The sequence below is a fragment of the Mandrillus leucophaeus genome, unplaced genomic scaffold (genome assembly GCF_000951045.1).
Source record: "Mandrillus leucophaeus isolate KB7577 unplaced genomic scaffold, Mleu.le_1.0 Scaffold409, whole genome shotgun sequence".
NCBI classification, from domain to species: Eukaryota; Metazoa; Chordata; class Mammalia; order Primates; family Cercopithecidae; genus Mandrillus; species Mandrillus leucophaeus.
In genome coordinates this window covers 1,681,845-1,708,587 of record NW_012104354.1, presented here as the reverse complement: position 1 = coordinate 1,708,587, position 26,743 = coordinate 1,681,845, and the positions used below count along the sequence as shown (strand labels likewise).

Sequence of the window (26,743 nt, the reverse complement as noted above, 5' to 3'; positions counted from 1 at the left end):
ATACCGAATTTATTGAGAGTTTTTAGCATGAAGGGCTGTTGAATTTTGTCAAAGGCCTTTTCTGCATCTATTGAGATAATCTTGTGGTTTTTGTCTTTGTTTCTGTTTATATGCTGGATTACGTTTATTGATTTGCATATGTTGAACCAGCCTTGCATCCCAGGGATGAAGCCCACTTGATCATGGTGGATAACTTTTTGATGTGCTACTGGATTTGGTTTGCCAGTATTTTATTGAGGATTTTTGCATCGATGTTCATCAGGGATATTGGTCTAAAATTCTCTTTTTATATTGTATCTCTGCCAGGCTTTGGTATCAGGATGATGTTAGCCTCATAAAATGAGTTAGGGAGGATTCTCTCTTTTTCTATTGATTGGAATAGTTTCACAAGGAATGGTACCAGCTCCTACTTGTACCTCTGGTAGAATTCGGCTGTGAATCCATCTAGTCCTGGACTTTTTTTGGTTGGTAGGCTATTAATTATTGCCTCAATTTCAGAGCCTGCTGTTAGTCTATTCAGGGATTCAACTTCTTCCTGGTTTAGTCTTGGGAGAGTATAAGTGTCCAGGAAGATTTAAGATTTTTAATGCATGGGTAGTTCATATAACAACCATCACAGCCAGGACACAGAACAATTTCATCACAACAAAAGAAAGCCTTTATGCTCTTCTTTGTATTCATAGCTTCATTCTGACCTAAAACCTGGGAATTACTGATCTATCTGCTACCACCACAGGCTGATCTTTTTGGGAAAGTGTTATATTAATATAATTATTCAACATGTAACCTTTGAGACTGGCTACTTTCACTGACCACAACATCTCTCAGATTTTCCAAGTTAATTCGTGTATCAAGAGTGTGTTTCTCTCTATCCCTGAGGGTATTCCATTGTATGGCTGCCCCACAGTTTGTTTACAAATGACATTTGGGTTGTTTCTAGTTTTGTGCAATGAATAGAGTTGCTGTAAGTGTTCATGTATGGGTTTTTTGTGTGAACAGAAGTTTTCATTTCTCTAGGGTAAGAATATAGGAGTGAGATTGCTGGATTGTATAGAAAACATATATTTAACTTTATAAGAAATTATACTACCATTTTGTATTCATACCAGCAGTGTGTGAGAGTTGCGCTTGTTCCAAATTCTAACCGTCAATTGATACTGTCAAAGTTTCTAATTTATTTACTTTTTAGTTGACATTATAAAATTGTATCTACCTATCGTGTGCGACGTAATTTTTTAGTTAACATTATAAAATTGTATGTACCTATCGTGTGCGACATAATTCTATATAACCTGTGGAATGGTTAAATATAGCTGTAGAATGGTTAAATATAGCTAATAGACAAATGCATTACCTCACATAGTTGTTATTTTTGTAGTTTCTCTTCAGAATAAATACATCTTTGATTGTTTAAAACGTTGAGACTTATTTTATAGGCTAGAGATGCCTATCCTGGAGAATGTTGTATATTCCCTTGATTAGAATATGTATTTTGGTGCTATTAGGTTGAGTGTTCTATAAATTACAGGGCTAATAGGTGAATAATGTTCACATCTCCTACACTCTTGCTGATTTTCTAATTGTTCTATTATTAAAAGTGGCTTATTGCCGTGTATAACTATTCTTGTTGAGTTGTCTATTTCCCTTTTGTTCTAGTTTTGCTTCATGCATAGTGATGTATATTGAAGATCTCTTGTTAGAGGCATATATGTTTGTGTCTGTATATCTTTCTAATGAGTTCCTAGTTTGTCTCTAGTAACTTTTTGTCTTAAAGTCTATTTTGTCTGATATTAACATAGCCACTTCATTTCTTGTATTTTTACTCATTTACTCTCATTTAATGTTTGCATGGTGTGTTTTACATTCAACATACTTGTGTATTTGGAGTTTAATTTATATCTTCATATGGATTTGAGAAACCATTTGATGTTGCTTTCTTTCTGCCTGAAGAACATCCTTTTTAGTGTGTAGTACAGGCAGGTTTAATCATAACAAATTTTCTCATTTATTTGTCTTGGAATTCTTTATTTCAACTTGTTATCGAAAGATATTTTGACAATTTTCTCTTTTATACTTTTAATATTCCATCTCATTGCCTTTTTCTTTTGGCTTTCATTGTTTTCAATGAAAAGCCATCTGTTAATTTCACTATGGCTCCCTTGCAAGCAAGTAATTACTTTTGTCAGTTGCAAGGATGTTTTGTTTTGTGTTGTTTACTTTTTGTTTCACTTTCAACACTGCAATTGTGATGTGTCTAGGAGTGAATCTTTGCATTTATAATAATTTGAATTTGTTGAGCTTTTGAAATTTGTGGATTATTGTTCTTCATCAAATATAGGGAGTTTTCAGTAATTATTTTCTAAAAATATTTTTGTTCCTTTCTTTTTCCTCTTCTTCTGGGACTCCCATCATGCATATGCTTGTGTATTTAATAGAGTCTCACAAGTCTCTTAGGCTTTGTTCAATTTTCTTTAAATTTTCCTTGGTAAATTTTTTTCCTGTTTTCAGATTGAAAAATCTCTATTGATCTACCTTTAAATTCCTTGATATTTTCTTCTACTAAATCAAAAATATTTAGAGGTTTTGTTGTTGTTATTGCTATATTTTTCAACTGCAGAATTTCCTTGTAATTTTTTTTGTAATTTCTATATCTTTAATAGTCTCTATTTGATGAATCATTGCATTATTGGTCTATTATTAATTTTTAAAAAGCTTTTCTTTAGTTCTCTAAACATATTAATGATAACTGCATTGGAGTATCTGTCTGCTAAGTCCAACTTCTAGGCCCTCTCAAAAATAATTTCTAATGACTGCATTTATCTCTGCATATGGGTCATATTTTTTGTCTCTTTCACGTGCCATAATTTTCTATCAAAAACTATACATTTTATATAATATAACAACTATGAATTCTATTTTTCCCACTCCACCTTGGGGTTTACTGTTGTTATTTTTTGTTTGTTGTTTATTTATTTAGTGACTTGTGTGTACTAATTTTATGGAGTGTTTCTTTGACAGTTTGTGGTCCATGGTACCACTACTCAGATTTTTTCTTGTGTTTATATTTAAGTCTGGTTTCTAAAGGTTTACCTCTGAGTCAGCTTAGTTAGTGGTTGTTCAACCAGTCGATGACTAGTCAGAGATTGTGATTACATATCTTGAACTAGTAAGACTCTACTATTTGCCATTGGATCTGTGTCATGGGAATGCTTATAAAATTCAGAAAGTTTACAAGTCTGCCTCACATTCATCCAGGGTCTAGTACCTCTGAAGACTTTTTCTGTCTTTCCTAAGTGGCACAGCCCTGTGCATGCATCAACCTTCCAGATCAGCAGGGAGTCTAACAAAGCCTTACTTGACTGTCTCTTCCCCTGAATTATCCTGTTAAATTTATAAGTAGACTGCAGATTTGTTGCTTTCTCCAACTAACAGTGTTATATTTTAACCACTGATTGTTTTAACAACTGAGATGAGATCTCTATTATTTTCAACAAAAACTCTAAGTAAGAGTTTTTCCATTCTTTTCACTAAACAAAGTCAGCCCCCTCCAGCAGGGCAGCAGAGCCAGTATTTCTCACAGATGTCCCCACCCACAAAGGGCAGAACTTTCACACTGTGGACCTGGGGAAGGGAGAGGTAGACATGGAATCTACTTGCTCTTACAGAGATTCATTAGCTTTAATGAATGCTTGTTAACTTATATGGCCTTTGTTTAATTTTCAGAGACTTTCAATAGTTAATTTTGATCATTTTGTCTTTTTTGGTTTTGGGGGAGAAGATATTTGGAGTTCCTCACACCATCATTCTGAGAGTATACTTTATTGTGAAGTGTTTAGAGTTATTTATATATTCTGCATATGAGTACGTGATTTGTCAGGTATGTGATTTGCAAATAGCTCCCAGACTGTGGCTTATTTTTCCACTCTTTCCACAAGGTATTGTGCAGAGCAAAAGTTTTTTAATTTTGATAAAGATTAATTTATCAATATTTTTGCTCATATGAACTGTGTTTTTGTTGTCATGTCCAAGAACTATTTGCCTATGTCAGGTTACAAAGATTTCCTCCTAGGTTTTCTTCTAAATATTTTGTTGTGTTAATGTTTTACTTTTAGATGTATGATACATTTGAGTTAATTTTTGCAAGTCTTAGCTTGAGCTCAATGTAAAATATTTTTAGCATACACATATCCAATTGTTTTAAAATATTTGTTGAAAAGACTATCAATTATTCATTTAACTGCCTTTATACCTTTGACAAAAGTCAGTGGGCTATATTTGCATACATCTGTTTCTAGACTCTAGATCCTGTTTCATTGTTCTATGTTTTTACCAAATCCATACTGTATTGTTACTGCTGCACAGAAGCTCTCAAATGTGATAGAGTGATTCCCCCAACTTCAATCTTCTTTTGTAAAGTTACTTTTTCTGTTCCACTTTTAACTTATTTAATATGCATTTTATTTTATTATTGATTTATTTTTTAAATTTTTTTTAAATTTTTTTATTTTTTTGAGATGAAGCCTTGCTCTGTCACCCAGGCTGGAGTACAGCGGCCCAATCTCAGCTCACTGCAGCCTCTGCCTCCCAGGTTCGAGTAATTCTCCTGGGACTGCAGGTGTTCACCACCACACTAGGCTACTTTTTTATATTTTCATAGAAACAGATTTTTTGCTATGTTGGCCAGGCTGGTCTTGAGCTCCTGGCCTCAAGTGATTCTCCCACCTTGGCCTCCCAAAGTGCTGGGATTACAGAGGCATGAGCCACCACATCCAGCTTTAATATATATTTTACAATGAGCTTTTATATATCTATAAAAATATCTTGCTAGAGTTTTTAATGTAATTGCATTAAATATGTAGATCAGTTTTGAGATTATCAACATCTTTACTAGGCTGAATCCTTCAAACTGTGAACATAGGATGCCTTTTTATCATCTATTTAGGTCTTTATTTTTTTTAATCAGCATTCTGCAGTGTTCATTATGTAGATTCTGCATGTTTTGAGAGCTACATGCCTATTTTATTTTTGACCTAGTATTAGTAGTAGCTTTTTAAATTTTAGTTTCAAATTGTTCATTGTTGATAAATAAAACTGCCATTGATTTTGTCAGTTAAACTTTTTTTTTCCTTGTTCAATTAGCTTTATTTTATCAATATTTTTTAAATTTCAGAAATATTTATGTGTAGAAGACTATTAGGAAGTTTATTATATGAAGCATATTAATCAAGAATTCACAAATGTATGCTTTAGTCACATATATTGATTATTCATTTTAAATATATAGTTTGTGGATTTGAATTTATGAAAATGTTCCTACAATGGCTTTTAATTCTATATTAGGAACATTTTCATAAATGTCAGTTAAACTTGTATTCTGCATCCTTGTCAAACTCATTTACTAGTTCCACGTGAGGATTTTTGGAGATTTATTGGGATCATCTATATAGACAATCTTCTATTGTATGAATAGAGACATTTTTAAATTTCTTTTGAATCTGTATGCCTATCCATTCTTTTTGATGACTTCCTGTACTTTTAGCACAATGTTAAATAGAAGTAGTAAGAGTGGACTCCTTGATTATTCTGATCACAGGAAAAAAGTACATAGTTTTTCATCTTTCAACAGAATGTTAGTTTTAGGTTATTTGTAGATTCTCTGTATCAGATTTAGGACATTCTCTTCTATTTGAATGTGCTGAGAGTTTATAATAAATTGATGTTGAACTTTACCAAATGTTTTTTCTGTTATCAATTAATATGTTTAAATTGGTTTTTGGGTTAAATTGATTGAATTTTTAATATTAAAACCCATCTCGAATTATGTAAACAAATACCATTTTTGGATAATGAATTTCTCTCTGTCTCTCCTTTCTCTTTCTCTCTCTCTCTCTCCTCATTTCTCTGTCTCTCCTTTTCTCCTTCTCTCTCTTTCCCATTTCTCTCCTCCCCCACTTCCTGTCATGAATTATAAAGTGTTCTCTACTTTTCAATTATGTAGCATTTTGTAGCACTGGTGTTATTTTTCTTTAAATATGTGACATAATTCACCTGTGAAACCATCAGGTAATAGAGATTCATATTTGGGAAATTTAGTAGATATATAACGCATTTTGGGTAGAGTTTTGTAGTTTGCACATATTAAGAAACTGGTTCATTTTATCTATTTATATATGTGTGTAGTATTATCTTATACTTTTTTTGAATGCTTGTTTCTCTGTAGCAGTATCACTTATTTTTTAAAGATATTGCTGATTTTTGTCTTCTCTCTCTCTCTTTTTTTTTTTTTGTTTTTGGTCAGTCTTCCTAGTGCATTACCAGTTTTAGCAAACTTTCCAAAAAGTCATCTTTTGGATTCATTGATTTTCTTTCTAGTGTCACTCCACTATGACTTACATTGATTTCCTCTCTTATTTAATTTCCTTTCTTTTTCTTGTATTGGGTGCATTTTGTTCTTATTTTTTCTAGTTTTCACAGATGGAAACTTAGATTACTTATTTGAGGACTTTTAAATATTTTATGTAAGCATTTAATTCTGTAAATTTACATCTAAATACTGTTTTAGTTGAATCTCACAGGTTTTTAAATTTTGTATTTACATTTTCATTCTGTCCAAAATATTTTCTAGATTTTCATAGACTTTTTATTTGATCCATTGTGTGGTAGACAAATTTTATGATGATCCTTGGGATCTCCGCCTCCTCATCTTCATTACCTTTATATTAGCCTTCCATTGAGCCTTCCAAAGACTGGACCTATGATTTGCATCTAACCAATAAAATGTGGCATATGTGATCAGATGTCACCTTGGTGATTGAATTATGTTATCCAAAGTTCTATCTCACTATTATATAGCTCTAGATTTTCTCTTTCTTCATTGCTGGCTTTAAAAACTCAAGTTAACATGAATTCTACAGCCACACACACAACAGACTCCGATAATCTTAGAGAGATGGAAGTGGATCCTTCTCCAGTCCAGCCTCCAGATGAGAAAACAGCCCAGCCAACATCTTGGCAGCACCTTATGAGATCCTAAGTAGAGGACCCAGCTAAGTTGTCCTCATTTCTGACTCAGAAACTGTCAGATAATAACTGTTGTTGCAGGATGTGATAGCTCACACCTGTAGTCCCAGTGATACAGTCTGGCTCTGTGTCCCCACCCAAATCTCATCTCAAATTGTAATCCCCATAATCCCTATGTGTTGAGGGAGGGACCAGGTGGGAGGTGATTGAATCATGGGGGTGGCTTCCCCCATGCCGTTCTCATAATAGTAAGTGAGTTCTCACGAGATCTGATGGTTTTATGAGGCAGTTTTCCCCACTCTTGCTCAGTCTCTCTTGCCTGCTGCCATGTAAGATGTGCCTGCTTCTCTTCCACCATGACTGTAAGTTTCCTGAGTCCTCCCCAGCCATGTGGAACTGTGAGTCAATTAAACCTCCTTTGTTTTTGAATTACCCAGTCTTGGGTAGTTTCTTTATAGCAGTGTGAGAACAGACTAATACACCCAGCTACGTGGGAGGCTAAGGTGGAAGGATCACTTGAACCTAGGAGTTTGAGGTGGCAATGAGCCATGATTACACCATGCACTACCGCCTGGCCAAGAGAAAGATTCCATCTCCAAAAATAATAATGACAAGAATTTAAAAGGTGTTGTTTTACAGATGAGAATCAGAGTGGGTGAATAATAATAATAAATTTTAAAAGTATTAAGCTACTAAGTTGATGACAAGTTATTACACAGCAAATAAGACTAATAAACATGAATTATTTAAGAGTGCTTTGTGTAATTTCCAAGTTTGGAAATTTTTCTCTTTCCTGTTATTGATTTCTAGTTTAATTCCATTATTATCTAATAATATATATACAAATATATATATATATCTGTTTTAATTTTTTACACTTTTAAAGTTTTGTTTTCTATTCTAGGATATGGGTAATCTTGGTAAATGTCTAATTTGTACTTAAAAAGTATATATTCTGGGCCAGGCATGGTGGCTCACACCTGTAATCCTAGCACTTTGGGAGGCCAAAGTGGGTGGATCATGAGGTCAGGAGATCAAGACCATCCTGGCTAACACGGTGAAATCCTGTCTCTACTAAAAATACAAAAAATTAGCCAGGCGTGGTGGTGGGCGCCTGTAGTCCCAGATACTCGGGAGGCTGAGGCAGGATAATGGCGTGAACCCGGGAGGTGGAGCTTGCAGTGAGCGGAGATCAAGCCACTGCACTCCAGCCTGGGCAACAGAGTGAGACTCCATCTCAAGAAAAAAAAAAAAAAAACTTTCGTGGCATACAGCAAAAGCAGGACTAAGAGGGAAGTTTATAACAATAAAACCTATATCAAAAGATCAACACAACAAAAAGTTGCTTTTTGGAAAAGACAGACAGAATTGACAAACCTTTAGCCAGACTAAGAAGAAAGGAAAGATAATACAAATAAATAAAATCAGAATTGAAAAATGAGGTATTACAATTGATAGTTCAAAAATGTAAAGAATCATCAGAGACTACTATTGTGCAACTACAAGCCAATAAATTGGAAAACCTAGAAGAAAAGGATAAATTCTTGAATACATACAACCTCCTAATATTGAACCATAAAGGAATAGAAAACCTAAATAGGCCAATATTATGTAATGTATAGAGCCAGTAATAAAAAGTATCCCATCAAAGAAGAGTCCAGGACTTGATGGTTTCAATGCTTAATTCTACCAAACATTTAAAGAAAAGATAACACCAATCCTACTCATTCTATTCTGAAAATATTGGGAAGAGGGAATGCTTTCAAACTCATTCTCTAGGGCCAGCATTACCCTGATACCAAAACCATACAGAGACACAACAACGACAAAAAATCAAAAACTGCAGACCTAAATTGTTTAATATAGATGAAAATAATCCTCAACAAATACTAGCAAACAAAATTCAACAACACATTAAAAAGATCATTCATCATGATCAGGTGGGATTCATATCAAATCAATAAACGTGACACATTGCATCAACAGAATGAAGGACAAAAAATCGATGAGTATTTCAACAGATGCTAAAAAAGCATTTGGTAAAACTTAAAGTCATTTCATGATTAAAAACTGTCATCAAACTCAATATAAAAGAAATATACCTCAGTACAATAAAGGCCATATATAAGAAACCTACAGTATCATACTGAATGGGAAAAACTGACAGCCTTTTCTGTAAGATCTGAAAGAAGACAAGGATGACCATTTTCACCATTTTTATTCAATATAGTACTGGAAGTCATAGCCAGAGTAGTCAGACCACAGAAAGAAATAAAGCATATCCAAATTAGAAAGAAAGAAGTCAAATTACTCATTTGCAAATGATATGATCTTACATTTAGAAAAACTAAAGACTCCACCAAAAACAAAAAACTGTTAAAACCGATAAACAAGTTCAATAAAGTTGGACAATACAAAATCAACATACAAAAATCAGTAGCATTCCTATATGCCAACAATAAACACCTGAAAAGGAAATCAAGAGCGCAATCCCATTTATAATAGCAACAAATAAAATAAAATACTCAGGAATAAACTTAACTAAAGAAGCAAAAGAGCTCTATATTGATGAAAGAAATTGAAGAGGACACCAAAAATGGGAAGATACTTCATGTTCATGGCCTAGAAGAATTAACATTGTTAAAATGTCTGTTCCACCCCAAGCAATCTACAGATTCCATGCAATTCCCATCAAAATACTAATGATATTCTTCATAGAAAATTTAAGTCCTAAAAGTTGTATGGAATTATAGAAGATCCCAAATAGCCAAAATAATTCCAAGCAAAAAGAACAAAACTTGAGGAATTACATTATCTGACTTCAAGTTATACTGCAAATTTATAGTTACCAAAAAGTATTGTGCTGGCATGAAAACAGACACATAGACCAATGGAACGGAATAGAGAAGCAATAAATAAATCCACACATTTGCAACCAATTCATTTTCAACCAAGGTGCCAGGAACATACATTGGGAAAATGACAAGTTTGACAAGAAATGACAATTTAACAAATGGTTCTGGGGAAACTGGATATCCATTATGCAGAAGAATGAAACTAGACCTCTATCTCTCACCATATACAAAAATCAAATACAAATTAATTAAAGACTTATATGTAAGACCTAAATTATGAAACTACCACTAGAAAACATTGTGGAAAAACTTAAGGACTTTTGTCTCATCAAAGATTTCTGGAATAAGGCTACAAAAGCATAGGCAATCAAAGAAAAAAATCCGTAAATGGGATCACACCAGTGAAAAAAAACCTCCTGCACAGCAAAGGCAAAAATAGGAGGAAATGTTTTCAAAGTATTCAATTGAGAAGAAATTAGGAACCAGAATATATAAGAAACTCAAACACCTCAATAGAAAAACAAATAATACCATTTTTTTAATGGTCAAAAGACCTGAACAGACATTTCTCAATGGTAAACATACAAATCATCAACAAGTATACTTTAAAAAATGCTCAGCATCACTAATCATCAAAGAAATGTAAATTAAAGCCACAATGAGATATCATGTCACCTCAGTTAAAATAGCTTTTATCAAAAAGACAAAAAGTAATAGATGCTAATGAGGATGCAGACAAAGGGGAACGCTCATGAACTGCTGGAATGGAAATTAGTACAGCTACTATAGAAAACAGTGTGAAGGTTCCTCAAAAAGCTAAAATAGAAATATCGAATCATCCAGCAAGCCCAATGCTAGGTATATATTTTTTAAAAAGGAAACTGTATATTGAAGGAATATCTACAATCCCATGTTTATTGTAGCACTATTCACAACAGCCATGATATGGAATCAACTTTACTGTTCATCAATGGATGAATGGGTAGAGAAAATGTGGTATATTAGATTGGTGCAAAAGTAATTGTGGTTTTTGTCATTACTTTTAATAATAGATACACAATGGAATACTCTTCAGCCATGAAAAAATGAAATCCTGTCATTTGCAACAATATGAATAAAACTAAAGGAAATTATGTTAAGTGAAATAAGCCAAGCACAGAAAGACAGATATTGTATATTCTCACTCATACTTGGAGCTAAAAAACTATATTGTGCATTCCAAAATAACTAGAGGAGTGGATTTGGAATGTTCCCAACACAAAGAAATGATAAATCCTTGAGCTCATGGATATCCTAATTATTTTGATCAGATCATTGCACATCGTATGATTGTATCAAAATATCACATATACTTCATAAATACATATGACTTTTTTTTTTTTGAGACAGAGTCTCACTCTGTCACCTAGGTTGGAACGCAATGGTACAATCTCAGCTCACTACACCCTCCGCTTCCCAAGTTCAAGCAATTCTCCTGCCTCAGCCTCTCGAGTAGCTGGGATTACAGGTGCATGCCACCATGACTGGCTAATTTTTTGTATTTTTAGTAGAGACGGGGTTTCACCATGTAGGCCAGGTAGGTCTTGAACTACTGACCTCAGGTGATCTGCCCGCCTCGGCCTCCCAAAGTGCTGGGATTACAGGTGTGAGCCACCACACCTGGCTGAAACAACTGTTAAATACTCAAAAAAATTAAAGATTAAAATAAAATTAAAAATGTAAGCATTCCGGCCGGGCGCGGTGGCTCAAACCTGTAATCCCAGCACTTTGGGAGGCCGAGACGGGCGGATCATAAGGTCAGGAGATGAGACCATCCTGGCTAACATGATGAAACCCCGTCTCTACTAAAAAATACAAAAAACCAGCCAGCCGAGGTGGCGGGCGCCTGTAGTCCCAACTACTCGGGAGGCTGAGGCAGGAGAATGGCGTGAACCTGGCAGGCGGAGCTTGCAGTGAGTTGAGATCCGGCCACTGCACTCCAGCCTGGGCGACAGAGCCAGACTCCGTCTCAAAAAAAAAATAAAATAAAATAAAGTAAGCATTCTTACATACTAACAAAAATTGCAAAAGCCACCTCAACTTTCAGCAACCACCACCCTAATCAGTCAGCAGCTACGGACATTGAGGCAAGAATCTCCACCAGCAAATGATTATAACTTGCTGAAGGATCAGATGATCATTAGCATTTTTTATCAGTAAGTAATTTTTAATTAAGTTATGTACATTTTTTAGATATAATGCTATTGCACACCTGATAGACTACAGTACAGTGGAAACATAAGCTTTAAATGTGCTGGGAAACCTAGAATTTCTGTGACTTGCTTTACTGCAATGTTCACTTTATTGTAGTGGTCTGGAACCAGACCTACAACATATCCAAGGTACTCCTGTATGTCAGTGAAGGAATTGCTTTCAAAAAAATAATCTTCTGGCCAGGTGTGTTGGTTCACCAATTTGGGAAACTGAGGCAGGCTCGTCGTTTGAGCTCAGGAGTTCAAGGCCAGCCTGGACAACATGGTGAAATCCCACTATTTCTACTAAAAATATAAAAAATAGCCGGGGGTGTTGGTGCACACCTGTGGTCCCAGCTACTCAGGAGACTGAGGTGGGAGATCACTTGAGCCCAGGAGGCAGAGGTTGCAGTGAGCCAAGATCACACCACTGCACTCCAGTCTGGGTGACAGAGACCCCATCTCAAAAGAAACAATGATAATCTGCTAAGAGTTCAAAAGTGTTTTCATAAGGAATTAAACCCTCAATAAAGTTGTTTTAATAAAATTTGTTTTAATCTTTGTTATTTCTTTCAAATATTGTACAACTTTGAGGGGGTTTAAGTGCAGATTTCTTACATTCATGTAAGGTAAGTGGTAAAGTGTGGTCTTTTAGTGTACCAGTATTTTTACCTTATTATAAATACATAATAGGTGTACATATTTATGGGTCACATGTAATATTTTGATAAAAGCATATAATGTGTAATAATCAAATCAGAGTTATTGGAGTATCCATTACCTCAAGCAGTTAGCATTCTTTTGTGTTAGAAACATTCTAATTCTAGTCTTTTAGTTATTCAGTTATTTAGAAATATAGCTGCCCTATTGTGATACTGAACACTAGATCTTATTTCTTCTATCTAATTGTATTTTTGTACTTATTAACTGTACTTTCTTTACCCTATCTTCTTTAGTACCCGTATGTGGGAGCTAAAAATATTTGAGCTCAAAGGTTTTTGGTTTTTGTTTTGTTTGTTTGAGACAAAGTCTCACTCTATGTCCAAGCTGGAGTGCAATGGCGCAATCTTGACTCACCGCAACCTCCGCCTCCTGGGTTCAAGTGATTCTCCTGCCTCAGCCTCCCAAGTAGCTGGGATTACAGGCATGCACCATCACGCCTGGCTAATTTTTGTATTTTTAGTAGAGAAGGGGTTTCAACATGTTGACCAGGCTGATCTCGAACTTCTGACCTCAGGTGATCCACCCACCTCAACCTCCCGAAGTGCTGGGATTACAGGCATGAGCCACTATGCCGGGGCCTGAACTCAAAGTTTTTAATATGTAATTGATAACACTGAAGTGACTTTATGAAGCAGCTCTTTTGAAGTTACTTATGGAAGTGGTTTTTGAGACAATATAGAAGTGACACAAAATGTCAGTAAACTGGACTTCAAAAGAGTGATTTAGAATTTTATATCTCATAGGTGAAATAATCAAATATGTTCTGATCTTAAAACTACTTATTACAGAGTAGTATAAGTAGCAAAAAATTTAGCAAGTTTTATATTGCCACTACAGAGTACTACTTCTAAATCTGTATCTGAAATTTTGAGTAGACATTGTTTCATGTAATATTCTTTACTGATGCAGCATTTTGATACAAATCATTTTGTAATTACTATTTATATAAAAAATTAAAATTTTAGTATTAAATGAGTTATATATAAAGTTCTTAGAAGAGTGCATGGTACCTAAGCATTCACGCGTTAGCAATTATTACTTTTAATGTTAAAATAGAAAATTTATATTTATAATCAATATATTAATGAGGTCATGTTTTTTTGTTTGTTTGTTTGCTTTTTAACTTTCATTGGTGGCAATTTAAATTTTTTTTTTATTATTATACTTTAAGTTCTAGGGTACATGTGCATAACGTGCAGGTTTGTTACATATGTATACTTGTGCCATGTTGGCGTGCTGCACCCATCAACTCGTCAGCACCCATCAACTCGTCATTTACATCAGGTATAACTCCCAATGCAATCCCTCCCCCCTCCCCCCCCATAGGCCCCGGTGTATGATGTTCCCCTTCCCAAGTCCAAGTGATCTCATTGTTCAGTTCCCACCTATGAGTGAGAACATGTGGTGTTTGGCTTTCTGTTCTTGCAATAGGTCATGTTTAATATCTACATCTCTAGCTTCATTCAGCACCACCTGTTTTTTCCCTGTCCTGTATGCTGCAGAGCTGGCCTTCCATAGTTCCCCAAATGCACTCTGCTTTCTCCTACCTCAGGACTTTGCTGTTCAACTTCCTTCTCTCATCCCCACCTTCATCCTAAATAAGCCCCTACTTATTTTTCCAATCTTAATGTTGCTTTCTTGTGGAAGTTATACCTAATGTCTTTACCACTGTGTCGTCTTTAACCAAGACGAGGTCAAATTCCCTATTTTATGCTTCATAATTACTTGTATGTATCTTTATAATATCACACTCTAAACAATGAGGAAATTTTTATTCACCAGCATTTCCAAAAGGTTGAGCTAGGCCTACCAGTTTAACGAGGCAGTGAGGGACTGGGTTAAACTTCACAAGAGGTTGTAAATGAAGAGTCACCCATGATGTGTGTAGGGTTTTAGATAATTGGGTGAACATTACAAAGAGAACAAACTCAATGACAAACATCAGGACAAAGAATGGCAGTGTATTCTCCTCTCTCATAGACCTCTAAGTTCAATATAATTTTGAAATCTGAAATGTTTTATATAATTAAATTTCTTTTGGAAATCATATGTATATTTTATACGGATTAAGAATAATGACAGAGGGAAGTTTAAAAGTCAGACTATTAACTTTAAAACTCATGGGGTAGGATACTGAGCACACAGGCCATTACATGAAAGCCCCAAGGGACATTTAACCAAATATCCAGGAGGCAACGTCACTTCAAGGGACATTTGTGTGATAATTTCTAACGTATTTTGTGACTACTCGAGTAATATGTTTCTTCTGCATTAGACTGTGAACTCCACAAGGGCAGGAGCTACTTCTATTTTGTTCACCAATATTGCCAAAGAAGATAACAAAATCCCAGAAGATAGTTGGTATTCAAGAAGTTGTTTAAAATAAATACATAAATGAGTAGATAAACCTAATTCTAAATTTAAATTGAAAATCTATAACATGGAAACAAATACTTTCACTATTCTGAAGCTGTTTTAAATATAAATTTCCCTCAAATATCGGTATATACATTTTACTTATAAAAATCAAAGAATTTGAGTAGATGAACAAGTGATTTTTTCTTGACAGATAATATTCTATTATATGTATATATTCATATATACCTATATGAATAGTCATATTCATATATGAGTGATATATGAGTCAGCAAATATAGATTATTTTAATACAAGCTCATTCACTTTGAAATTTATTAAGACAACATTTATAATCACCTGATTGATTCATATACTCTTAAGTTTGTCTAATATAGTTATGGGCCAGGTTTGGTGGTTCATGCCTGTAATCCCAGCACTTTGGAAGGCCAAGGTGGACAGAACGCTTGAACTCAAGAATTCAAGACCAGCCTGGGCAACATGGCGAATCCTCATCTCTACAAGAAATACAGGAAAAAAAAAAAAAAAAAAAAAAAAAACTAGCCAGGCAATCACCTGTAGTCTCAGCTACTCAGAGGGCTGAGGCAGAAAGATCGCTTGAGCCAAAAGTTGGAGGTTGCAGTGAGCTGTGATCACACCTCTACACACCAGCCTTGGCAACAGAGCAAGAGGCCCATCAAACAAACAAACAAACAAAAGAATAGAAAAGACAGTTATGAAAAACATCACATAATGAAATGTATCTAAAAAATGCAATTTTGACAAAGGTCATGTATCTCTCAAATGATTTGTCAAAGCGGAAAATACTCTAGCACTGAAGGCCAGAAGTTGAAACTTTATGGGTCATGAGCAGCTGTTACAACTAATCTTTATTTTGCACAGAGAGTGCCAGACCGCATTTTGTGTTTGGGACTTAACAGACTAGAACATATTCTACTATGACCAGGTGCAAATTGATTGGAAGGCAGTAAAATTCATATCATTTTAGGCAAATTATTTTTTGCATAGTTTCTACAATCAAATAAATATCTGAAGGCTGCACTCTGTCTTTACTGCAAAACTTGAAAAAATATGTAAAAGCACATGGAAATCCAGAAACAACTTAATAAAAATGCCAACAAAAGGAAGAATTATAATAGATACAAATAACAGTTACAAAATTGAAAAGGCTTTCTTATTGACAGCAGGCAAACAAAAGTTACATCCAAAATAATCTGCTTTTCAAAGGACAACAAGTAAACATAAAAGACCACCTCAATTATATCAGAAAAATAGTAAGTGGTAAAGCAAAGTGGTCTGGTATTAGAGTGGAAAGGAAAACTGTTAAGAGGTGGCTTTAAAACTATTAGCTTTCAATAGATGCCTCTGAGAATTTCAGCTTCTATAAAAAGTAATAAAAAGTGACTTTAAAACATGTTTAGGTGATATGCTAATATGAAGAGTAAAGAATCAGCTCTTAGCTGTTACTTATGAAATAATCCTACTAAGGCGATTCTAATGTCTTTAATTAAGAATCTGGTGAAGGAAGAATGGTGATGAGCAACTCAGCAAAAAACCTTGGAGAAGCTGATATGATCATATAAAATATTTTTTAAAGGAATAAAGTACTGACAATTATTTGAGTGAAATTATATCTCACATCTGACTATTTCTTTTTAAGGTCCAGAAAATGTTTGTTCAGGTGAGCCTACGTATCCATTCTCTCCATGCAAATTATTTTTGCTGAAGAAAGTTACGGCATAGAAAATATTGGTGCCCAAACGAATTCCAAATCAACAATTTCACATAAGTTTTCACCAGAGCCTGGCAATTCTCCCTATTACTTTGGCCAACTAAGTGTCCCTTTCTACAACAGTATTTTGGTATTTCTTTACTTTCCTCAAACCATTCATTTAATTCAGCCTCCAGTGTAACGCCCTATTCTAAGCAGCAATTATCTCTGACCCAAATCAGAACATAAGTTAGATAACTTACTTCCCTGCTTCCATTCTTTATATATATATATATTTTTTTTATTTTTTATGAGACAGAGTCTTGCTCTGTCACTCAGGCTGAAGGGCAGTGATGTGATCTCTGCTCACTGCAGCCTCCACCTCCCAGGCTCAAGCGATGCTCGTACCTCAACGTCTTGAGTAGCTGGGATTACAGGCATGTGCCACCACACCAGGTTAATTTTGGTATTTCTAGTAGAGATGAGGTTTCTCCATGTTGGCCAGGCTGGTCTCAAACTCCTGGCCTCAAGTTGTGTGCCCGCCTTGAACTCCCAAAGTGCTGGGGTTACAGGTGTGAGCCACCGTGCCCAATCTTTGCTTCCATTCTTTTCCTCTTCCAGTCTCCAGATTGAAGCTCGAAGCTCTTTTCTGGAGGAAATCTGATTATTCTACTTTTCTGATAAAATTGCCTCAATTACATCCCATCCCACAGGAAAAAAAAAAAAAAAATCTACCACCTGTACTATAACTTCATCTTAAACCACCTTCCCTCTTTACTTTCTGTGTATCAATTGCAGTATCCTGTAATTACTAAAGAATATGGTGCTTCTCCCACCTGTACCCACTATCTTAGTTTGTTAGGGCTGCTATAACAATGTACCACACATTTGGGTGCCTTTAAATAACAGTAATTTATAGTCTTATTGTTCTGGAAGCTGGAAGTTTGAAATCACTGCTCCATGATACATGCTCCCTCAAGAACCTTTATGGGACTCTTTCCTTGTCTTAACCTAGCTTCTGGTGATTTGCTGGCCATCTTTGCTGTTTCTTGGCTTGTTGATGCCTCATTTCAATCTTCTGTCTTCACATAACATTCTCCCTATGTATCTGTTTCCAAATTTTCCCTTTAAACAAGGACACTAGTCATATTGGGTTAGAGACCACCCTAATGACCTGATTTAAGCCCAATTACCTATGTAAAGACTCTGTTTCCAAATAAGGTCTGTGATACTGGGTGTTGGGTCCTCAATATACCTTTTTTGGAGGGTCACAATTCAAACCATAAAAATCCACCATCAGGCTGGGGCGGTGGCTCACGCCTGTAATCCCAGAACTTTGGGAGGCCGAGGCAGGCGGATCACTTGAGGTCAGGAATTTGAGACCAGTCTGACCAATATGGTGAAACCCCATCTCTACTAAAAATACAAAAATAAGCCGGGCATGGTGGTGGGCACTTGTAGTCCCAGCTACTCAGGAGGTGAGACAATAGAATTGCTTGAACCTGGGAGGCAGAGGTTGCAGTGAGCCAAGATTGTGCCACTGCAATTACAGCCTGTGTGACAGAGAGAGACTCAGTCTCAAAAAAAATAAAATAAAATAAAATAAAATAATTTAAAAAACCACCATCAACACAGGAGTTTTTCACTTGCTGTTCATTCTCCCAGAAGTCTTTGCAACCTTCACTCTTCTGCCACCTTGCCTGGTTATCCTTCCAAGTTTCAACCCAAAATGACTTTTCTTAGGGAAAATTGAAGTACAATCTAAATATATTTTTCTCAGTTCATGTATATAGTTGGCCTTACCTTCGTAACAGTTGTCACATCTGTAATTTACATTTACTGGTGAGCTTATTTGATTAATATTTGTCTGCTTCACAAATGGTACAGACTTCACAATTTGGGAAGTATTTTTCTACTTCACACAAAACTGTTTTTGCCCAGTGTTGGATCACTAGCATTTGGAATACCATAGTAGGCATTCAATAAATGTTTTATTGCATAAATGAATCATGGATCAGATCAGCTATGACAAAAAGGTATGCTAGAAGTTTCAGTATCTCTACTATCACTAATATGTTCATGAGAACATAAATTGATTATTTCCATATAATTCAAATAACACAATATTAATTTCTAACAGGTACAAATTATTTCAGAAAATAATTTCTCTAGCATTAGACTAATTAGACTAGCCAGAAGAATCAATGTGCTTTGCAGTTTACTTTGAATTATCTGTGCTACAGGAGTTGGACAAGGCTTTAAGCCTGCTTGTGTTATTCCACTTCTCCTTTTAGTCACAAAAACTCAACTATCTAAATATCTAAATCGCAATCATTAGATGCCAGAGCAAGCAACAAAGCAAAAGATTATAATGAGGTTTGAGGGATATTCAGTTCAGTACAACAAATTTATTGACAAGTGCTTGGCTTTGAAACACCAATACAGAAATAATTCCTATATTGAGATAAATGCTATGTAAGTTATAATCAACATGAGCAGGAACATAAATGCCCACATACAATTTCTTTATATATTTTACTTTTGTTTTAATGTTACACATAAAGGCTTTGAGATTCAAAAATGCAAAATGGCAAAATTCTACTTCTGATTCTTTGATAGGTATCTCTAACACACGCACATATATAATATATAAGTATCTAACATATATATATTGTGGAGGAGAAATATATATATTTCTCTTCTAAAATAAATGGTCATATTTATTTCTCTACTAAAATAAATGGTTATATTCAAATGCTATAATCTGTATCTATATTGTCTCTGAAGACTGGCATAATTGGCTTAAAATTCTAGCTTTTTCTGTTATTATCTGGATCATTATGAGCAATTCCCATAATCTTTTAAGTCAGTTTTCTTTTCTGTAAAATAGAGGTAATAGTATTATTCTAGTGGTTGGATTATTATGGCTATTAAGTATATATGATGTATGTAACCATATTACATACATTATGTACCCTAGTTACGGTTAACAATCAATAATTTTTTTATTATTATCTTCACCAACATAAGCATGAGAGATGAATTTTAAAGTCACCTATTTGAAACATATGCATTTTTTTCTTTGTAGAGTTCACATTGTTTTCCTAAACTTAGGTACTTTTTTATCATTATTTTTTCTTTTCTCTTTCTGTAAGCTTTATTGAGGTATACTTGATATACAAAAAATGCACATATTTAATGTATACATTTTGATGAGTTTGGACAAACGTGATATCACCACAATCAAGGCACTAAACGTATCAATCACCTCGAAAAATGTCCTTGTATTCTTTTGTGTGTGTATTTGTTGTGTGTGTGTGTGTGTTAAGAACACTTAACATGAGATCTATCCTTTTAACATAATCAAGTTCATGATACTTTATTGTTAACTATAGATACTATGTTATACAGCAGACATCTAGAACTTCTTTATCTTGCATTATTAAAACTTTATACCCATTGAGCCCCCAGCAATCATCATCTGTTCTATACTTTCATAAGTTTCACTCTTTTAGATACTACATATATTTGAAATCATGCAGTGAATTAAGCCAGTCACAAAAGGACAAATATGATTATTTTTTAAATCTAAGTTTCATGTTTACCTAATAGCTGTTATACATAATAAATTAAGACTATTTTCTTTAGGTAAATAATGACTATAGTTAGTATTAAGAATATTATATAGATAATTTTCACAAAATCTTCTGAAGATTTAATTCTGCCCAGTAGTTATAACAGCAAAGAGTTACAAACATATTGATGAAATATCCTTATTTTAAAATATTTATTCTTAAGGTTAACATTTTTTGGCCTATGCGATATTCATTCTCTGATGAAAGTATTACCTCTGAACATTTTTCATAAATCAAAATATATTTTATAAACATAAAATGACCAAAAGTAGAATTGAAACAATATAAAGATTGTGTTTTATTAAAATACAGAAATCTAATTGTTTGGTACATATTATTTTTGCCTCTGAATGTTAGCTAGAATTTGGCAATTAGCCATGCTATCTCCAGTTCAAAATTGGAAGTTGCTTCTTTCAGCTATATTGTTACTACCTGTACTAAGTTAATAAAGCATGACTTTACTTACCATGTTTACAGAATTCCTAACTTCCCCAAGAAGTTGCCCTCCAAAAGTCATATTTAAGTGTGCTTAAGTATACTTTTTAGAAGCTCAAATATATTTTTCCGTTGCAACAGTATTATATGTAGTTACACAGATAGGCACCATGAAGACGTTCATGATGCAGTATGAATTCATTATGAGGTATAACAGGAAGGCATAACCTCAATCAAACTTGATTTATTAATCATGGAAATTCTGAACTTGTCTCTTGCTGCTCTTAAATGGGTTTGTGGACCATATCTTTTATAGGAGTTTCTCATCTTTGTCAAGTATGTGGTATAATCCATATTATTTCTCCAGAATTATATTTTTTAAAGTTAAATATACAGAGGAGACATGAAGGTTTTGAGCTGTGAAACCAGTATTTGTAAGCACTTGTTAAGTGCCTTTCCAATTCCATTCAACAGACATTTATGGATTCTAATGTGTTAGGCACAACACCAAATCATTAATATCTTTCACTTACCTCAGAGGTCCCCAGTTCGCCGGGTCAGGGACCAGTACCAGTTCCTGGCCTGTTAGGAACCAGGCTGCACAGCAGGAGGTGAGTGGTGGCTGGTGAGCTAGGGAGCTTCATCTATATTTACTGCCATTCCCCAGTGTTCGCCTTACTGCCTGAGCTCTGCCTCCTGTCAGGTCAGCGGCACTAGATTCTCATAGAGAGCAAACCCTATTATGAACTGTACGTGCGAAGGATCTAAGTTGAGTGTTCCTTATGAGAACTTAATGTCTGATGACCTGTCACTGTCTCCCATCAACCCTAGATGGGACCGTCTAGTTGCAGGAAAACAAGCTCAGGGCTCCCACTGATTCTACATTATGGTGAGTTGTATAATTATGTTATTATATATTACAATGGAATCACAACAGAAATAAAGTGTGCAATAAATGTAATGCCCTTGAATCATCCCCAAACCATCGCTCCTTCACCCACTGCCAGTTCATGGAAAAAACTATGTTCCATAAAACCGATCCTTGGTACCAAAAAGGCTGGGCACCACTGACTTATATCTGTTGATCCTCACTTTACCTCAAGAGATGGGTGTTCTTATTTCGATTTTAAAAATAATAAAGCTGAGGTTCAAAAAGTTCAAACAAGTGTCAGAATAGAATTTGAACCTAGATCTACCTGATTCCTAGACTACGCCATGCTTATCGTTCTACACTGCCTCTACTCAAGCAGTCCTTATCAACTGGTTTCCCAAAAGAGCAATGACTGTAATTATTGAAACACCTTTGAAATACCTTTGAAACTCCTTTCAAACTGTTATAAAGAAAACCAACAAAATGGTTTTGTTTGTTTTTTATGTAGGTATATGGCAATTATTGATCCCCTGAAACCCAGACTGTCTGCCACAGCAACCAAGATTGTCATTGGAAGTATTTGGATTCTAGCATTTCTACTTGCCTTCCCTCAGTGTCTTTATTCCAAAACCAAAGTCATGCCCGGCCGTACTCTCTGCTTTGTGCAATGGCCAGAAGGTCCCAAACAACATTTCACGTAAGTTAATTCTCTATTATGATTTTCAATTCAGTTTATCAAACACTTAGGAAACTACAGATTAGGAGCAACAATTAAACAAATAAGACAGACATTTCCCCCAGGGTTCATACATTATTTGGAAAAGGAAATATATAAAAATACTGTAATATAGTATTATTTGTATGTGGTCAATAAGTTTGTGTAAGTTACTAAGGTTTTTCATTGGAAATATGAGAATGTCTATGTGGGATGGTACTGGAGAGTTTCCTGATGGAAGTGATAAAAGATAAAAGCAATGTGCAAAGAAAAGCATTGTGTTATTGATTGAGAAATGAGTGAGAAGAAAGAAATCAAAGCCCAAATGTGTTGATTACTCTTTTAGGGAGCTTAGCAGAACGGAAGGAGCACTCTAGTAAGTTATCTAATTTTATTTTGGTTTGATTTGGTTTATGTTCTTTTGCTTACAAGCAAAAAGCATTAAAAACCTTCAACACTAGATTGAAAAGGAAATATTAATATTATAATATATGGTAAAATTTGGTTCATATTTTATACCCACCTCAAATCAAGCAAAAAGGAATAATAATGTAATTGTGTAGTTGTTTGCATTTTATTTTTAAATTATAGTCATTTAAATTTTATTTCAATAAAATGCTTATTTTTCTATTTTACTCATCAATTTGTCCCTTTAAAAATAGCAAATGGTGCAAATAATGGTTGTCTTTTAAAGCAGTCATTTTATCTACCTTTGCTCTACCCAAAGTTCAGATTTCTGAACAAAAATATGAAGAAGCACTTATTTAAGGAAAATCAAGCAGCGCATATTAGAAACTGAGTACTATATGCTACTCATTATTATTAATACATCTTAATTGTATGATAATGTTATCATCTTCAAATTATTTGTTGACTGAATTACTTCCTCATTGACTTTAAATCAATACTTAGTAATCTACTGAGAAACGGAAAGGCAAGGATATTTAAGATTCACTTTACAAAGAAAAACCACTGGTATGGAGAAGACTGTTATAACAAACTTCTAAATTACTTTAAAGCTTTCCAAGACAGTGAAATCCACACAAAAGATTGTAAAATTCTATTTGGGCTATTATAATATGGTTTACTCTCCTTTTCCTCTCTAATTGGATTCTTATAATTTTGATTGAAAGCTACTAAATGCCAGAATTTAATTTGATAATTTACAGCAGCATACTTCTGGTTTGACTACTATGTCAACATGTTTTGTTTTGTTTTGTTTTGTTTTGTTTTGTTTTGTTTTGTTTTTACCAAGTTAATAATGCAATCAAATGGACCGTGGCTCTGGAAAATTGCATGTAAATGTCTTTACCTGATTTTTAAAAATTGTAGTAACTTGTGGATTCATTATGGCTCAGACTATCTACTTACTTTTTTCCTCCCATTTGAATGAAAAACAATTTACGTATGTCTGATGTTGCAGCAATATAGAAGATAGTCCTATATAGGAGAAAATATATGCTAGTTGATTTGTTTATTCTATCCCTTCCCTTTTCCTCCAGTGACACATTTAATTAGTTTAGCTAAACAATTACCAAGCAGAATACAAAGCAGTGGAAAGTCGTTCATCCTCAACCTCTAGGCAAGGAGAACATGTGTTTAACTGAGCCCTTCAACCCAGCTATAGTTTTCATATACCAAGTAAAGATTGACAAACGTCAACTGGCAGCATTTGAAACATAAATATAAGTGACAATAGCATGATATTTTGATGGAATTTTGAGATGAATGTATAGAAATAATGTAGAAATAACTCTTGGTAGTTTTAATTATGATTTAAAACTAAGCAAACGCAGTCCCCACTATTTCATTCCAATATGGTTTCAGCATGTGTGTTTCTTATTTTTTGTAGTTACCACATTATCGTCATTTTACTGGTGTACTGTTTCCCATTGCTCATCATGGGCATCACATACACCATTGTTGGAATTACTCTCTGGGGAGGAGAAATCCCAGGAGATACCTGTGACAAGTATCATGAGCAGCTAAAGGCCAAAAGAAAGGTACTGGTCCATGTTGTTTACCTAGCATTTGTATAGGTTATGGTACATCAGAAAGAAAAACAATCTAGTCATGGCATGTTAATACAATATGATCTGATGCTCTACTCCTATTTTTAATGTCTTTGTTTTAATTTTTTTCTTTTCTTTTTTTCTTTTGGTTTTGTATAAGTCACTGTCTACATACTACATCAGTTTGCTATATAATAGTTACTTCATTACAGAAATACTTCTTAAAAAGTATCTTTTGTAAAGTATTCTTACTCTGCTGAAATTGCTAAAATTTTACCAAATTTCACTATTCCAGTTGATTGTATTTTTGCAACTCTGTCTTTCTTTGTCATTTATTGAAAAGAATGCCTCTGATGTATTCTATAATCTACTCAAAGCTTCTTTTATTCCAGGAATGACATCTCTTCTAGAAAGTCCAATAATTTTCTAATAGATATCTAACTTTCCTCCATCCCCTCTTGTCTCTCTTTATTTCTCTCGCTTTATCTGTGTGTTCTTTCTCCTGATAAGACATTTTATATATATATGTATGATTAAAGGATAAGGATTGTATTAATACTATTCTACAATTTATTGAGTGACATGAAAAAGGCTGTTTCTAATTTACATGAAACAAAAACATCTCTAAAAATATTATGTCTATATTTTACTATGATTATTTTTGTTAAGATTTTTTCTACTACCATTATGCAACTAAATAAGTTAGATTTTTCATAAATATGTGGAGTTAAAAGGAAATACATTCCATCCTTTTCTCCACAGTTGGTATGTACCTAATGCGTCTTGGAGAGGTTTTATCAGAGATAAATGAGTCCTATTGATTATGCCAATGATTATTATTTGTTCCATTTATGACTAATTTATTTACATAGTACTACTAGCAACACATGAACATTTCCTTTAAAAAACACTCAACAGTCTTAAAAACACTTAGCTACAAAAACTCACTTAACAATGATCAATCAGGTTTTAAAAATGCAATTTACAAAATGGATTGCATTTTAATAGTGTGTTTTCTCTGATATTGACAAATAATACTAGACCATATTTATGTTTGGTTAACATTTATAATGATTTCTAGTATTTGAAAACAAAAAGTAAGAATGAGCTTTTCCAGATCAATTTACTCATTTCAGGTTGTACAAAAATGTATCTACTATGTATGTCATTCAATTTTATTTTTCTTTCAAAAAGCTTTTCTTAAAAATAATGTGCATGAACAACCAAATGGCCTCTGTCACTTACAAATGAATCCTAAAGTGAGGAGAGTTTCAAAAACATGGCCCTCTTACATGAACAGTATCTCTTTCCCCTTTGTAATTTCAACCTGCCTTATATAACATCTCGCTCATGTTGAAAGATACTCTCTTCTTGGGATAATTTCTTTTTTTTCTCTCTCTCTCTTCTTACAAACAAAGGTTTTATTGTGTTTGGTCCACAATTGTATTTCACATTATCTCATGGAGCAGGGCCCCTGGGTGGGGGTCCCTGTGCAGCACTTGGCGAGGCGTGTGGCAGGGGGAAGATGGAGCAGTATAGCTTGTTGAGACCAGAAAGGAGGAGGGTTGGGGGCTCCTTAAAACCTACTGAGGGGCCGGGCATGGTGACTCACACCTAGAATCTCAGCACTTGGGGAGGCCGAGGCGGGTGGATCACATCTGAGGCCAGGAGTTCGAGACCAGCCTGGCCAACATAGAGAAACCCCGTCTCTACTAAAAATACAAAAATTAGCTGGGCGTGGTGGAGCACCTGCAGTCCCAGCTACTCGGGAGGCTGAGGCTGGAGAATCGCTTGAGCCCGGGAGGTGGAGGTGCAGTGAGCCGAGATTGCGCTACTGCACTCTAGCCTGGGTGACAGCCACAACTAAAACAAAACCTACTGAGGCCAGAGTGGGTTGGGGGGGCGGGTAGCATGGAGAGGGTATCAGGCTTAGCCCAACAACTCAGAATTTCACTTCCTCCTACAGCCTTCACTTTCCCCACCTGGCCCTGGGGCAGGTCTGAGGGTCTGAGGTCTGTTGGTCCTGGAGAAATCCAGTCACTCGGGAGCTGGAGATATTTAGCATCATTGCCTGGCCCCCTTTCCCAGGTGACTGATTTCCCAGCACCTTCTCCACTGTCCCTGCCCCATTCCTCAGGAATAAAAAGCAAAATGTATTT

At 34.7% G+C, this 26,743-nt stretch overlaps 1 protein-coding gene and 1 pseudogene across 1 annotated transcript in view; one reads left to right on the top strand and one right to left on the bottom strand.

The window, feature by feature from the left end:
• TACR3 (tachykinin receptor 3) overlaps positions 1-26,743 on the top strand; it is a 122,094-nt gene that overhangs the window by 21,771 nt on the left and 73,580 nt on the right. Inside the window, exons 2-3 of the mRNA XM_011992292.1 lie at positions 22,366-22,554; positions 24,425-24,575. Of these exons, the coding sequence (XP_011847682.1) occupies positions 22,366-22,554; positions 24,425-24,575 (340 nt within the window). The remainder of the gene's footprint in view (positions 1-22,365; positions 22,555-24,424; positions 24,576-26,743) is intronic.
• The window catches only part of LOC105548327, a 2,321-nt pseudogene continuing 1,399 nt past the window's right edge, over positions 25,822-26,743 (bottom strand).